The sequence below is a fragment of the Cetorhinus maximus genome, chromosome 20 (genome assembly GCF_964194155.1).
Source record: "Cetorhinus maximus chromosome 20, sCetMax3.hap1.1, whole genome shotgun sequence".
Lineage (NCBI taxonomy): Eukaryota > Metazoa > Chordata > Chondrichthyes > Lamniformes > Cetorhinidae > Cetorhinus > Cetorhinus maximus.
The window spans coordinates 79590544-79605353 of NC_135898.1; the positions used below are offsets into that span (position 1 = coordinate 79590544).

Sequence of the window (14810 nt, forward strand, 5' to 3'; positions counted from 1 at the left end):
TAAAGGCATCAAGGGGTACAGGGAGAGAGCGGGAGTATGAAATTGAGATAGAGAATCAGCCATGATCATAATGAATGGCAGGGCAGGCTCGAAGGGCCAAATGATCTACTCCTGCTCCTATTTTCTATGTTTCTATGTAATATACCACTTGCCTTTCTAATTGCTTGTTACACCTGCATGTTAGCTTTCAATGACTTACGAACAAGAATCCCTGGTACCTTTGGACATTAACACTTCCCAATCTTTCCCCATTTAAGAAATACTCTGCATTTCTATTTTTCCTACAAAAGTGGATAACTTCACTTTTTCCCCCATTATATTCCATCTGCTTTGTTCTTGCCCACTCACTTAGCCTGTCTAAATCTCTCTGAAGCCTCTTTGCACCCTCCTCACAACTCACATTACACCAAGTTTCATGTCATCAGCAAACTTGTAAATATTACATTTGTTCCCCATATCCAAATCATTGATATAGATTGTGAACAGCTGGGCCCCAAGCAGTACCGAACTAGCCATTTTGCTGATAAATGTACTTACCCTAAAGCACCATCTGAAGGACAGTAAGCAAGGAATGGAGAGAGGAGAGGTGAGGGAAGGGTGGCTTTGGGTTACGGTGACTGAGCGAGTCTCCGTGTACTTTTTTATTCATTCTCGGGACATGGGTATCACTGGCAAGGCCAGCATTTATTGCCCATCCTTCCTTGCCCTGAGTTTGATGAAACTGAGTGGCCGCTTAAAAGGGCAGTTAAAAAATCAGCCACACTGGTGTAGGACCAGAGTGACATAGATTGAAGAAAGAACAGTAAGTTTTCATCCTTGAAGGACAGTGAATCAGTTGGGTTTTACGATAATCTCACAACTTCATAGTCATCGAGACCAGTGTCATTTCTAGATTTTCTTTTTTAAATTTTCAAACTGCCATATTAGGACTGGAACTAATTTCCTGTATTATTCAGGAAACTAATAAATTTGAAGGAGTGATCATCTCCTTTGTATACTTTCAGCACGACCTTCTTACAGTTCAGGAACCTGGTGCGTGGGCATTACCTGTAACAGCTCCTGAAATGGTTAAATCACTAAGTGCACTCTGATCACAAGACTGGATTGATCAGTAGCACCTGGAGATTTCAATGACTCATCTTCACCCCCATCCTCAGATCCTTATCAGCACGGAAAGATCACACTGCAGAAAAATCCATTGACAAAATAACATTAAAGCTGTTCCACACCGACGTTCTGGCAGTAGAATTCAGTTCTCTCTCCTCGCCCCCCCCCACCCCGAGGTAGGAAATCAGTAATAATTTTTACATTCAGCATTAGTCCAAGGTCACATTCATGGAGAATTATCTGGGTTGACAGGCCTCCTGCCCTACATCAGTGTGGTTCATTTTTAACTGTCCACTGAATTTTATTAAACTCAGGGAAATGAAGGATGGGCAATAAACGCCAGCTTTTCCAGAGATTCCTATGCCCTGAGAATGAGTTTTTAAAAGATCTACATGTAGGCTCATCCAGTCATCATAAGCACAAAGCCTCCCCTCACTCTCTCCTACTGTCCTTCAGTACACAGCCCTGGGTACCCAAATACTGCACATATTGACCCTCTGAAACAGGCCACTCAACCTGTCCAACCCCCATTCCTGTACTTTCTGAAACACAAGATGAGAGTAAATTAAAGATATCAAGGATGAGTTTCCCCCACCCCCCAACTCAACAAGCAGGTTCCCAGGAAGATGCACAAGACCATGACATTAGCTTTTCCACAAAATGGTTGGTGCTGTAACAGTGAGTTAGACAGTTCTGTTAGAACGGTCTTTAATCAGAACCTTGGGTTGTAATCAAACTGTCCAGCTACCTTTCTCTGCAATCTACAACCTGGAAAGCAGTTTCCTCCAGACTTGAATATTTAACCCATCTGCCTATAAAAAGATCTCATGACACTATTCAGAGAGCAAGGGAGTTCTTCTTGGCCAATATTTGTCCCTCAACCATCATATATATATATATATATATATATACACAAAATTTATTTAGACATTTCTCTGCTATCTTTGGGACCTTGTTCTGCTGTAAAATAAGGGGTCACCCATTTAAAACAGATGAGGCAATTTTTTTCTGAGGGTCATGAGTCTTTGGAACTCTTACTGAAAAGGCAGTGGAAGCAGAGTCTTTGAATATTTTTAAGGCAGAGATGGATAAATTCTTAGTCAATAAGGGCGTGATAAGTTATCAGGGGTAGGCAGAATGCAGATTTGAGGTTACTATCAGATCAGCCATGATCTTATTAAATGGCAGAGCAGGCTCAAGGGGCCAAACGGCCTACTCCTGCTCTTTGTTTGTATAATTAGTACAACAGAACTACACTGCAGTTATCTAGCTCCTAACAGGATATCCCAAGTTCTGTCAATGTCCAATAATTTTTTCTAGTGTATTAGTATTTTTCTTGGAAGTGGATGAAATGAAAGGAAAAGAATGAGACTTTTCTCAAGGGCTTCACCCTCACTGTTGCTTCATACACCTGTGTGCTCCTTATGCAGTGGCTTCAAGCTGTTGAACTAGAGACCTCACTAGAACACTGGTCACAAACCAAGTTCCTTGTACCCAGCCCTGGTGTTCAAAATACAGAAACTTTCAAAACCATAGGAGAACAAGACAAACAAAAATTAGGTTAAGTTTAGTTTATTTACACAAATCCAGGTAGTGGAATGTATGTGAAGCTGTTTACAAACAGCTAGATCCAGCAGTATGGGCAAGTGTGACCCTCCACCCTTTAAAATTCACATTTACACAAACACATTCTAACATTTTATTCTGCTTCCTGAAACAGCATCTCATGGACAGGCTCCATCTGGACAATTGCTGGACTCATGAAGGTGATTCTGTGTGTGAACAATGTCCAATGGAAGTTGAGAATCTGTCATGATGAGCAGAGTGAGGGACATGCAGACACTGGTACACATGCAGCTAATTTCTAGACATGGACAGAATGAACTACACTCAGGACAGGTCAACTTGATGGCAGCAATTCTTCTGTGCTTGTTTAATTGGGGAGGAACGCTAGCCAGCACCTGGGATCCCTCACTAGGAGTAACAATTACCTTTACCCTGGCCCTGTCAATCGTCCTGCCCAAAATCACAGTGCAGGAATGAGACATCTGATGCCGTGTTTCAGTAAAATACTGGACCAATAAATGAGGTCACTAAACTGTGGTTTACACACCAGGTGTTGTGGGGAGGGGGAGTGGAGTGGACCCTACAGATAAGGGCTTCAGAAAGAAGACCACCCATTGTTGGTGGCCATTTCAGAGGCTCTGAGGAATTCTGCCATCAGCTTCATTGGCCTTCCATCTACCTCAGGTGGAGGGAAGAGGACAAACACCCAGTGACCTATTTTGGAGGATTGGCAAACTCTGTTTTCTGGCCAATTGCATTCTGCTCCTCTCGCTCAACCTTCTTGGTTGACACAATGGTTTCTTCAATGATCTCCTCATAAGCCTCTGCTTTTTGTTTGGAGGATTTTGATGGCATTTTGGATCCCTCTTCCTTCTGCTCTTTCTTGGAGGTGACAAGGGAGGAAGTGGTCATGGTGGAGAATCGAGGCTGGCTTGGGACCAATAGTGCTGGGTTTGAGTTGGTAGGCAGGAGGTTGATAATACTGGTGCTGAGCCTGGTCTCTTCACCTTCCAGCAACTTCCTGTTAGACAGAAAAAAGAAACAGCCAATGTTACATTAAACAAGGAGGCTTCAGTGATATTCCACAAATCTCCTGCTCTCTAGCAGTGACTGACCCACAGCAACAACTCATGGTGGTGAGGGAATAGGATGAGCTTTTGGCTTGGGATTGTTTCTCTCCCTCCATTAATTGTCCCCAATGTTTCTCTTCTCCTTTTGCAATGCCATTCCTTCCCCCCGCCCCCACCATTTAAAAATATATTCCCAATTCCACAAGATAACCTCCCATCCAGATTCAACCTAACCTCCATTAAACAGTCTGTTCCACAGTCACCATTGCTTAAATGACTCCAGGTGACTAAATATGAATCATGTGTCTGCACTTGTCATTTTGTTATTCTGACACCAGCTGCCCCACCAATGAGCACAGTACCTGCCAAACTCACTGATAGGTACTGAACAGCTCTGCTCCAATCAGATACTGACTGAAACCCAAGCAATGGGCCCTCAGGGAGCCATATCTGCAAATGAACAATTTAAAATCAGAAAACACAAATTCGTTGTCCTCAATTCATGGTTGCCATCCCTCCTCCCCTGATCAATACAAGACTCCTTTATAGACAATTCATTAAGATTGACTCAGGGCTCCACCCAATTGTCTCAGAAGAAAGTTTTCTGAAAACTACACTCAGTTATTTCCACTGGTTGGGCAGTTTAGGACTGGGGGTGGGGTAGTCTAAAAAATTAGTCGAAACTTTCAGGAGTGAAATTAGGAAAACTTCCACACAGGGTGGTACAAGTTTCAAACTCTTCCAGAAATGCAATGTGCTAAACATTAATTTTAACTCCAATTCATAGATTTCAGTTAACCAAATGTATGGAGATAAAGGGAAAAAGCAGTTGTATGGAGTTGGTCTCAGTTCAGCCATGATCTCACTGAATGATCAAACAGGCTTCAGGGGCAAAATAACCTGCCCCTGGTGCAATGCAGATAGCAAGCTGGCACATGTTTCATGCTTGGGCTGTAAAGGCAGTGTCTGATCTGAGCCAACATTAATAGGCAGCTCACTGCACTTATGCCAGACAATGCAGAAAGCTTCATTAACTATGCTCCAAGACAGACTACTTTCTGAACCAAACAATTTCACTCCATTCTCATTACTGGTAAGGCAGGACCAGGTGCCCTGGAGCAGGGAAGTGTGGGTGGCACCCAATTCCCACTGTGCCTGAATTTGGCTGTAACTCTGAGTCACAGGATGGTCACATGTCTACCAGTTGGCAGTCAGCTCTGGTGCTACTTGGTCTCATGTCCATCTCATGGACAAAACAGCTCGAGCAGTCACTCCTGGTCCTAATCCAGTAATTTTGCCAACGTCAGTTGAGGACAGACTTGGGTTTGTTACAGTGAAACAGGCTGACACTCACCAAGTGTACTCATTGATGGTTACCTGGATAAGATAGCAAAGGTCAGTCAGGTCCCAAGTACTCTATGCCCATGGTTCCCTCCTCCACACCCCTCACCCCAACCCTAAGCCAAGATCAGGGCAAAGGAATTGTTTAGCTGCATATCCTCCATGTTCTCTGGAGTGAACAAATCCAATCTCAAACTCTGCCAAGCTGTGGGGTTAATCATTTTAACTCATTAACTAAGGGAACACTTGACTGTCAAACCACTGCCAACCTCGGATTTTCAGACAGCTTCACTTTCAATTAAGTGAAGAGTTTTATGAACTGTCAAATCTGGAAGGAAAAAAACAGAATAGGAAACAGGAGAATTGACAATTAAATGAGAATCAGCTGTCAGAATCAAGTATTAATCTCAGAACTCTGGGCAGCTGGAGAGACAGGCAGTGGGGCAACACAATATCAAGCATGCACCATCCAGTAAGGCTGCCGAGGTTTCACATTCCTTTACACATTTCTCCCTGCAATAGCTCCAGATCATGTAAAAACCTCACTGCACTCAAATCAATAGAACAATTCTTCCAGTTAAATTTCTTTTGATCCAAAACCAAAAGATCAAAGAAATACCTTCTCAAGGGCAATAAATTCTGGCCTTGTTAGTGACACCCACCTCCTAAGAGCTATCCATATCCTGAAATGAGCTTGTTAGAGCTCAGAGCTTGCAAGCTGACCACAGCATTCCCATCAACAGGGGCATGGGCAGAAGGATGTGGTGAGACCACGGCCAATGACACTATAGCCCAGTCATTGGGAGGGGTTGCTCATTGCAGGTGATTCACTTCAATAAAGAATCTAACTTCCCTCCTCTGGAGGGCCCAGAAAACAAGGGATTTACAGTTCAGGTTATTAATCCAGGCACTGTCAAACACTTACCGGTAAGCAGCAATCTCTATGTCCAAAGCCATTTTCACATTGAGAAGCTCCTGATATTCCCTCAGGTGTCGAGCCATCTCAGCCTTGGTGTTCCTTAGCTCATCCTCCACCTGCCCAATAGTGTCCTGATGGAATGAAATAGAAATAAATAGTCTTTAAACTACATTCATTAAACCCCTTTCCCTATCAAATGTTTTCCTTGATCAGTGACCTTGCTAATTGGGATAGATTTCAAACAGATCTAGTTGCCCAGTCCTGGGTTGCTATAAGACACTGGGCCATCAGCAGCAGAATTGTACTCAAACACAATCTGTAACCTCATGGCCTGGCATATCCCCCACTATACCATTACCATCAAGCCAAATGATCAAACCTGGTTCATTGAAGGGTGCAGGAGGGCATGCTAGGAGCAGCACTAGGCATATCTAAAAATGTGTCAACCTGGTGAAGCTACAACACAGGACTACTTGCATGCCAAACAGTCATAATCAGCAAGCGATAGAGCTAAGCGATTTCACAATCAACAGATCAGATCTAAGCTGTGCAGTCCTGACACATTCAGTCATGAATGGTGGTGGACAATTAAACAACTCACTGGAGGAGGAGGCTCCACAAATATCCACATCCTTAATGATGGGAGCCCAGCACACCAGTGCAAAAGACAAGGCTGAAGCATTTGCAACAATCTTCAGCCAGAAGTGCTGAGTGGATGATCCATCTTGGCTTCCTCCAGAGGTCCCCAGCATCATAGATGTCAATCTTCAGCCAATTCAATTCACTCCATCTGATATCAAGAAACAGCTGAAAGTACTGGATACTGCAAAGGCTATGGGCCCTGACAATATTCCAGCAATAGTAATGAAGACTTGTGCTCCAGAACTAGCCACACCCCTAGTCATGCTGTTCAAGTACAGCTACAACACTGGCATCTACTTGACAATGCGGAAAATTTCACAGGTGTGTCCTGTACACAATGCAGGATGAATCGAACCCAGCCAATTACCACCCTATCTACTCTTGAACATTAAAGTGATAGAAGAGGTCATCAGTGCTATCAAGCAGCACTTGCTTAGTAAGAGCCTGCTCACTGACACCCAGTTTGAGTTCTGCTAGGGCAACTCCACTCCTGACCTCATTACAGCCTTGGTTCCAACATGGACTGAAGAGCTGAACTCCCGAGGTGGTGAGAGTGACTGCCCTTGACATCAAAACAGCATTTGACAGTGTGGCAACAGAAAGCCCTAGCAAAACTGGAGTCAATGGGAATCGGGGGAAAACTCTTCGCTGGTTGGAGTCATACCGAGCACAAAGGAAGATGGTTGTGGTTGTTGGAGGTCAATCATCTCAGTCCCAAGACATCACTGCAGGAGTTCCTCAGGGTAGTGCCCAAGGCCAAACTTTCTACAGTTGCTTCAATGACCCCCCCTTCCATCATAAGGTCAGAAGTGGAGATGTTCGCCAATGGTTGCACAATGTTCAGCACCATTCAGAACTCCTCAGATACTGAAGCAGTCCATGTCCAAATGCAGTAAGACCTGGACAACATTCAGGCTTGGGCTGACAAGTGGCAAGTAACATTTGCACCACAGAAGTGCCAGGCAACAACCATCTTCAACAAGAGAATCTGGCCATTTCCCATTGACATTCAATGGCATTACCATCACTGAACCCCCACAATCAACATCCTGAGGGTTACCATTGACCAGAAACTTAATTGGATAAATACTGTGGCTACAAAGTCAGAGGCTTGAAATTGTGCAGCAAGTAACTCAGCTCCTGACTCCCCAAAGCCTGTCCACCATCTACAAGGCACAAGTCAGGAGTGTGATGGAATACTTTTCACTTGCCTGAATGAGTGCAGCTCCAACACCACTCAAGCTTGACACCATCCAGAACAAAGCAGCCCATTTGATTGGCACCAGATTCACAAACATTCACTCCCTCCACCACTGATGCACAGTAGCAGCAGTGTGTACCATCTACAAGATGCACTGCAGGAATTCACCAAGGCTCCTTAGACAGCACCTTCCAAACCCATTATCATCTAGAAAGACAATGGCAGCAGAACGACGGGAACACCACCACCTGGAAGTTCCCCTCCAAGTCACTCACCACCCTGACTTGGAAATATATCACTTCCTTCACTGTCTCTGGGTCAAAATCCTGGAACTCCGTTCTTAACAGCATTGTGGGTGTACCTACACCACATGGACTGCAGCGGTTCAAGGCTGCTCACCACCACCTTCTCAGGGACAATAAAGGATGGGTAATAAATACTGGCCCAGCCAGTGACACCCACATCCCATGGAAGAAAAAATCTCAGGCACCTTGCTCACTTAGATGAGACTTCATTAGCGTAGACTCCTGTCCTCAGCTTTTAAGCTGGAGACACTGATAAGCTGGCTGATTTCCTTCCCATATAACAGCGATGTGGAAACTAACAGTAGTGATCAAACAATTCCACTGCTGAGATCAAGGATCAAAGCTGGTGCCTCAGTCACAGCAGCTGTGACTTTACCAAGTGCATCAGGGAAATGTAGCTCATCCTTCACAATACAAGAGCAGGTGGATCACTGCCACAATTTAAACAAGCTCCATAGCTCAGACTGTACTCATGTGATTGAAAGGTTTAATTCTAGTTCCAGAAACCCAAATACACAATACCAGAAATAAAATATGGCAAAGCTTACCATTTGAAATCAGGTTCCAAGTTTCATTATTGAAAACCAAGTAAATCTTCTACAACACATGCCACATTTTTCCCTGTAAACTGCATTAGCTGGTAACAACTCAATCTGTAGATTCAAAACCCACTCATTACAGAAGCCGACACTCCAGGCTGTCCACAATGGAAAGCAAAAATGACACAACTGACCTACACACATTTTATCATAAGCTTCAACTGCCCCAAATGAAGCCACATCCTTTCATTAATGTTTCAGGTTAATTATGAGGGTGTTGGAAATTACTTGCATTTATATAGCACCTTTCAGTCATCCCAAATCACTAATTAAAATGTACTGAAGTAGAGCAGGATAATCATAACCAGTTCCTGGAAGAGGTCCAACTATCTTCCTATATCTACCAGGGGAGTGTTTGATGGGGACAGTGTAGATGGAGCTTTACTCTGTACCTAACCCCGTGATGTACCTGCCCTGGGAGTGTTTGATGGGGACGGTGTAGAGGGAGCTTTACTCTGTATCTAACCCCGTGCTGTACCTGCCCTGGGAGTGTTTGATGGGGACAGTGTAGAGGGAGCTTTACTCTATATCTAACCCCGTGCTGTACCTGTCCTGGGAGTGTTTGATGGGGACAGTGTAGAGGGAGCTTTACTCTATATCTAACCCCCTGCTGTACCTGCCCTGGGAGTGTTTGATGGGCACAGTGTAGAGGGAGCTTTACTCTGTATCTAACCCCGTGCTGTACCTGCCCTGGGAGTGTTTGATGGGGACAGTGTAGAGGGAGTTTTACTCTGTATCTAACCCGTGCTGTACCTGCCCTGGGAGTGTTTGATGGGAACAGTGTGAACTCTATGAGCCGCTGTCCCTGGTGCTGAAGCGGCGGTTTTCTCTCTCTCTCTCTCTCCCTCCCCTTGCCCCTGCCGGTACCTGGTAGCCGGCGATCTCGGCGCTGTGCCGCTCCTCCATCTCCCGGAGCTGCCGCTCCAGAGACTCGTTGGTGCCGCGGACGGCCTCGACCTCGATGGTCCGGGACTGCAGCTGCCGCCGGTACTCGCTCAGCTCCTCCCGGTTCGCCCTCAGGGCCTCGCTGCTCTTGGCCGCCGCCTCGGTCATGTCGGCGAACTTGGTCTTGTACCAGTCCTCGGCCGACTGCGTGTTCCGGGCCGCCAGGTTCTCGTACTCGGCTCGGATGTCCCGCAAAGCCGCCGTCAGGTCGGGCTTGGCCACATCCACCTCGACCGAGAGCTGGGCGGCCTGCACCAGGCTCCGCAGCTCCTGCACCTCCTCGTCGTGCAGCTTCCGCACGAAGGTCAGCTCGTCCAGCAGCGACTCCAGCTTCTTCTCCAGCTCCAGCCGGGCCAGGCTGGCCCCGTCCACGTCCTTCTTGTAAGCCCGGGCCGCGGCCTCGGCCTCCTCCCGGCCTCGCTGCTCCTCCTCCAGCCTCAGGCGGACCTGGTGCAGCTCCTGCTCCAGGCTGTCCCGGTCCAGCAGGGCCTGGCACCGCCCCGAGCTCAGCTCGTCCACCTGGCCGCGGAGCTCCCGCATCTCCTGCTCGTAGAGCTCGGCCAGGCGGGACGGCTCGGCCTGCCTCTGCCGCAGGACGCCCAGCTCAGCCTCCAGGACGCGGTTCTGCTGCTCCAGGCCCCGCACCTTGTCGATGTACACGGCGAAGCGGTCGTTCAGGCCCTGCAGCTGCTCCTTCTCGTTGGTCCGGGTGATGCGGAACTCGTTGCCCAGGCCCGAGCTCTGCAGCAGCTCCAGGTCGGCCGAGCGCCGGTACTGGCCCAGGGGCAGGCCGCCTCCCCGGGGCACCGACTGCGACCTGAAGCCGCCCGAGGCGCGGGACGAGGACATGGAGGAGCTGCTGAAGCGGCTGCCGGAGCGGGGCGACTCCCCGAAGAGGCGGCGGTACGAGGACGGGTAAAGATCCGACACGAAGCTCATGGCCATGGCGACAGCAACGACAACTGCGGCGGCGGTGGGACTGAAGGGGGCGGGGCCGGGAGCGGGGCCGCGCCTTTTATAACCGAGCGGGAGAGTTCATTACAGCCGGCAGACAGGGGGAGTGGGGGGGGGGAAAGGGCGGTGCCCAGCATCTGCAGCCAAGCCCGGACCTCCACCTCCGGCTCCGGATCCGGGTCCCCGCTTCTCCAGCTCACTCACCGACTTTCTGCCACTGGCAGCCGCCTCATACCGTGTCCGCTGCCGGTAAGCTGGGCGGCCGAGACTCCGCTGGGACCTGCGTCCCCCTCCCACTCCCGAACACTTGGACACGGCCGGTTCCCGACGTTCGGTAATAAATATGCATATTAATAACCTTCATTTACATAAATTAACGAGGCCCTGTTCCCCCCCCCCCACCCCACCACCAGGGCCGTCTGGGCGGCTCCGCCTGAGTCTGACTCGCTGAATGAGCATTTCAGCACTGGACAGCGCCCGGTAGGGCAGAACACTTCACCACCGGGGTTTATAGACAGGAGCTGTCCTTGTATCACTTTTAGGAAATCATCAATAGTAGGCAGAAGCCGTGTTACATCAGGGATTAGGTGCAGAATAGGCACAGTGGGGTTTACACCGGGTTGTATGAGGATTGGAAGGATGCTGTGTTGAAGATTTATTTCAGGACTGGACAGCGTCTGTTTTATAATAGGCAGGATTGAAGCCGTGTGAGTTACACCCGATTATACACAAGACTATGGAAATGTTGTGTTACTTGAGGAAAATAAACAGTGTTGGGAGATTTCCAGCATTTTATGTTTTTATTTCAGATTTCCAGCATCCGCAGTATTTTTAGTGCCGGTTCAGTGTTGTCTACTTGTCTAATTGTTTCAGCACTGGATAGCGGCAGTCTCACAACCGATTCAACACGACACTGATGTGTTAATTCATAGATTGTAAATAGGACTCCGAACATTCTATGTCACATCAGATTATGTAAAGAATGAAAACTCAATAAATTGTTTTAAAGGTATTTCAACATTACACAGCATCGGTGTCATATTGGGGATTATATGCAGGATTTGGACATTGATGCAGAACAATAGAGATGTGTGTGTGTGTGTATATGTATGTGTGTGTCTATGTGTGTGTATATGTGTGTATCTGTGTCTGGGCGGAGGGTGGGGTGTTGCCAGGAGAACAAAATATTAATTGAGATTATCTAAAGAACCAGGACAGTGTTGTGTTAGATTATAGCCAGGACCAGGAAATGATCATATTGTATTAGAATGTTACAAAGGAAATTATATTATATTTTATATTACATCAGAGATTTTACAATGGTCTGCACAGCATTGTGCAGCAATATAAATTAAATCGAGGTTGATATCATTTGAAAGAGCACTCAATTTGCATAAAATAATGTCTTTGTAAGTTTCTCCAGCCTTGCAACTCTCTGAGAACTCTGATTTCCTGAAACTCTGGCCTCTTGTCCATTTCTCACTTGCTTTTCCATCGGTATCAATTTTTTTTTGACAATGTTCCTGTGACAGTCTTGGGCTATTTTACTACAATAAAGATATATAAGTGCAAGCTGTTGTTGTAAAATGGGTTTAAATTCTCCTCGTGCCATGTGTTTACTGGTACTGTCACTCTAGTGACTAATTATATAACTTCACCCAATCTTTCCAACACCTGCTGCCTCGTATCCCAGGGACCCAGACTCTTCTGATTTTAATTCCTGTTGTCTCCTGATGATTCATCTGGTTTTCTCGTGTCTCAAAACAGAAAATACACAAAACTCCTGTTGTTCAGTGAGTTGCTCAGCCTACAAAGTGAAGACAGATTTGTGTAAGGCCTGAAACCCTCCATCAGGTAGGCAAAGTGAGACTGGAGCCTGACCAGCTGAAGAGTTACAGATAGGTCAACTACTTTTACAAGGAATAAGTGAAAGTTTTCAATCAGCTGGAAGCATGAGTCAAAGTGCCAGAAAGAGGTGAAAAAGGCTTCACTTTGTAGAAAGACGATCTGAGTTGGGTTATGAAACAGCACCGGAAAGGCAAATAGTGAGTGAAATTCAGCTCCAAAGGGAAAGAAACTCAGTCCAATAGGAATGGACAATTGGGATGATTCAGGAGAAAGGTGAGGTCATATCGAATTACTATGTGCCATAGAATCACAGAATGGTTACAGTATGAAGGAGGCCATTTGATCCATCATGTTCATGCCAACTTCCTGCAAGAGAAACTCTGCTAATCCCATTCCCCTGCCTTTTCACTAGAGCTCTGCATATTTTTTCTCTTTAGACAATTATCCAATTTTCTTTGAAGGATTCGATTGAATCTGCCTCCACTGCACTCTCAAGCAGTGTATTCTAGATCCTAAACACTCACTGCATAAAAAATGTTTTTCCTTATGTTGCTTTTGCTTCTTTTGCCAATCATCTTAACTTGGTGTCCTCTGTCTCTGGATCCTTCTGCCAATGGGAACAGTTTCTCCCTATCTACTCTGTCTAGATCTTTCATGGTTTTGAATACCTTTATCAAATCTCCTTCTAATCATCTCACCTCGAAGGAAAACAACCCCTACTTCTCCAACCTATCCATGTTATTGAACTCCCTCATTCCCTGGACCCATTCTTGTGAATCTTTTCTGTACCCTCTCTGATGCCATCACATCTCTCCTAGTTGAGACCAAACCAGTGTTTTAGACAGGTTTATCACAACTCCTTACTTTTGTACTCTATGCCCCTATTTAAAAGACCCAGGATCCTGGATGCATTATTAATTGGTTTCTCAACCTGTCCTGCCGCCTTTAATCATTTTGTGCACACATACACCCAGGTTCCTCTGCTTCTGCAACCTCTTTACAACTATATCCTTTATTTCACTTTGTCTCTCCTCATTCTTCCAACTAAAATAAATCGCTTCATACTTCTCTACATTAATTTTCATCTGCTACTTGTCTGCCCATTCCACCAGCCTGTCTATGTCCTTTTAAAATGTAATATTATTTTCCTTACAGTTCACAATACTTTCAAATTTTGTGTCATCTGCAAATTTTGAAATTGTGCCCTGTACACCCAAATCTCGGACAAGCAGTCCATGTCCAAATGCAGCAAGACCAGGACAATATCCAGGCTTGGGCTGACAAGTGGCAAGTAACAAGTGCCAGGTAATGACCATCTCCAACAAGATAGAATCCAACCATCACCCCTTGACATTCAATGGCATTGTCATGCCTGAATCCCTCATTATCAACTTCCTGGGAGTTACCATTGACAAAAAATTGAACTGGATTAGTCATATAAATACTGTGACTAAAAGAGCAGGTCAGAGACTGGGAATTCTGTGGAGAGTAACTCACCTCCTGACTCCCCAAAGCCTGTCCACAATCTACAAGGCACAAGGAGTGTGATGGAATACTCTCCACCTACCTGGATGAGTGCAGCTCCAACAACACTCAAGAAGCTCGACACCATCTAGGACAAAACGGCCTGCTTGATTGGCACCACATCCACAAACAACCATTCCCTCCACCATTGATGCACAGTAGCAGCAGTGTGTACCCTCAACAAGATGCACTGCAGAAGCTCACCAAGACTCCTAAGACAGCACCTTCCAAACCCACAACCGCTACATTTAGAAGGACAAGGGCAGCAGTTAGATAGGAACACCACCACCTGGAAGTACCCCTCCAAGGCACTCACCATCCTGACTTGGAAATATATTGCCATTCCTTCACTGTCACTGGGTCAACATCCTGGAACTACTTTCCTAACATCACAGTGGATGTACCCACACCATATGAACTGCAGCAGTTCAAAAAGGCAGCTCACCACCTTACAAGGGCAATTAGGGATGGGCAATAAATGCTGGCCCAGGCAGCAAAGACCACATCCCGTGTATGAATATTTTTAAATATTAATATAGATCAAGAAAAGCAAGGGTTCTAAGACCGACCCATGGGGAACTCCACTGCATACCTTCCTCCAGTTCACAAAACAACAGTTCACCACTACTCTCTGTTTCCTGTTACTCAGCCAACTTTGTACCCATGCTGCCACTGTCCCTTTTATTCTATGGGTTGTAACTTTGCTGACGACTCTTTTATGTGGCACTTGCTGGAAGTCCATATACACCACATCAACATATCACCCTCATCAACCCTCTCTAAACTCAT

The 14810-nt window shown here is 46.1% G+C and overlaps 1 protein-coding gene across 1 annotated transcript; it reads right to left on the reverse strand.

The window, feature by feature from the left end:
- Window positions 1-2665: 2665 nt before the first annotated feature.
- inaa (internexin neuronal intermediate filament protein, alpha a) lies at window positions 2666-10643 on the reverse strand. The gene is made up of 3 exons (XM_078564978.1): window positions 9618-10643; window positions 6010-6134; window positions 2666-3694 (listed from the first exon to the last, which is right to left on the reverse strand). Exons 1-3 carry the CDS (start codon window positions 10638-10640, stop codon window positions 3388-3390), a joined length of 1455 nt encoding a protein of 484 aa, XP_078421104.1. The 5' UTR covers window positions 10641-10643; the 3' UTR covers window positions 2666-3387.
- Window positions 10644-14810: the final 4167 nt, after the last annotated feature.

Excerpts from the sequence above, each read along its gene's own strand:
- inaa (XM_078564978.1), bottom strand. The coding sequence starts at position 10,640 with ATGGCCATGAGCTTCGTGTCGGATCTTTACCCGTCCTCGTACCGCCGC. Across the intron at positions 6,135-9,617 it reads CCGAGATCGCCGGCTACCAG|GACACTATTGGGCAGGTGGA; the intron begins GTACCGGCAGGG and ends TCATTCCATCAG. Across the intron at positions 3,695-6,009 it reads ATAGAGATTGCTGCTTACCG|GAAGTTGCTGGAAGGTGAAG; the intron begins GTAAGTGTTTGA and ends TCTGTCTAACAG.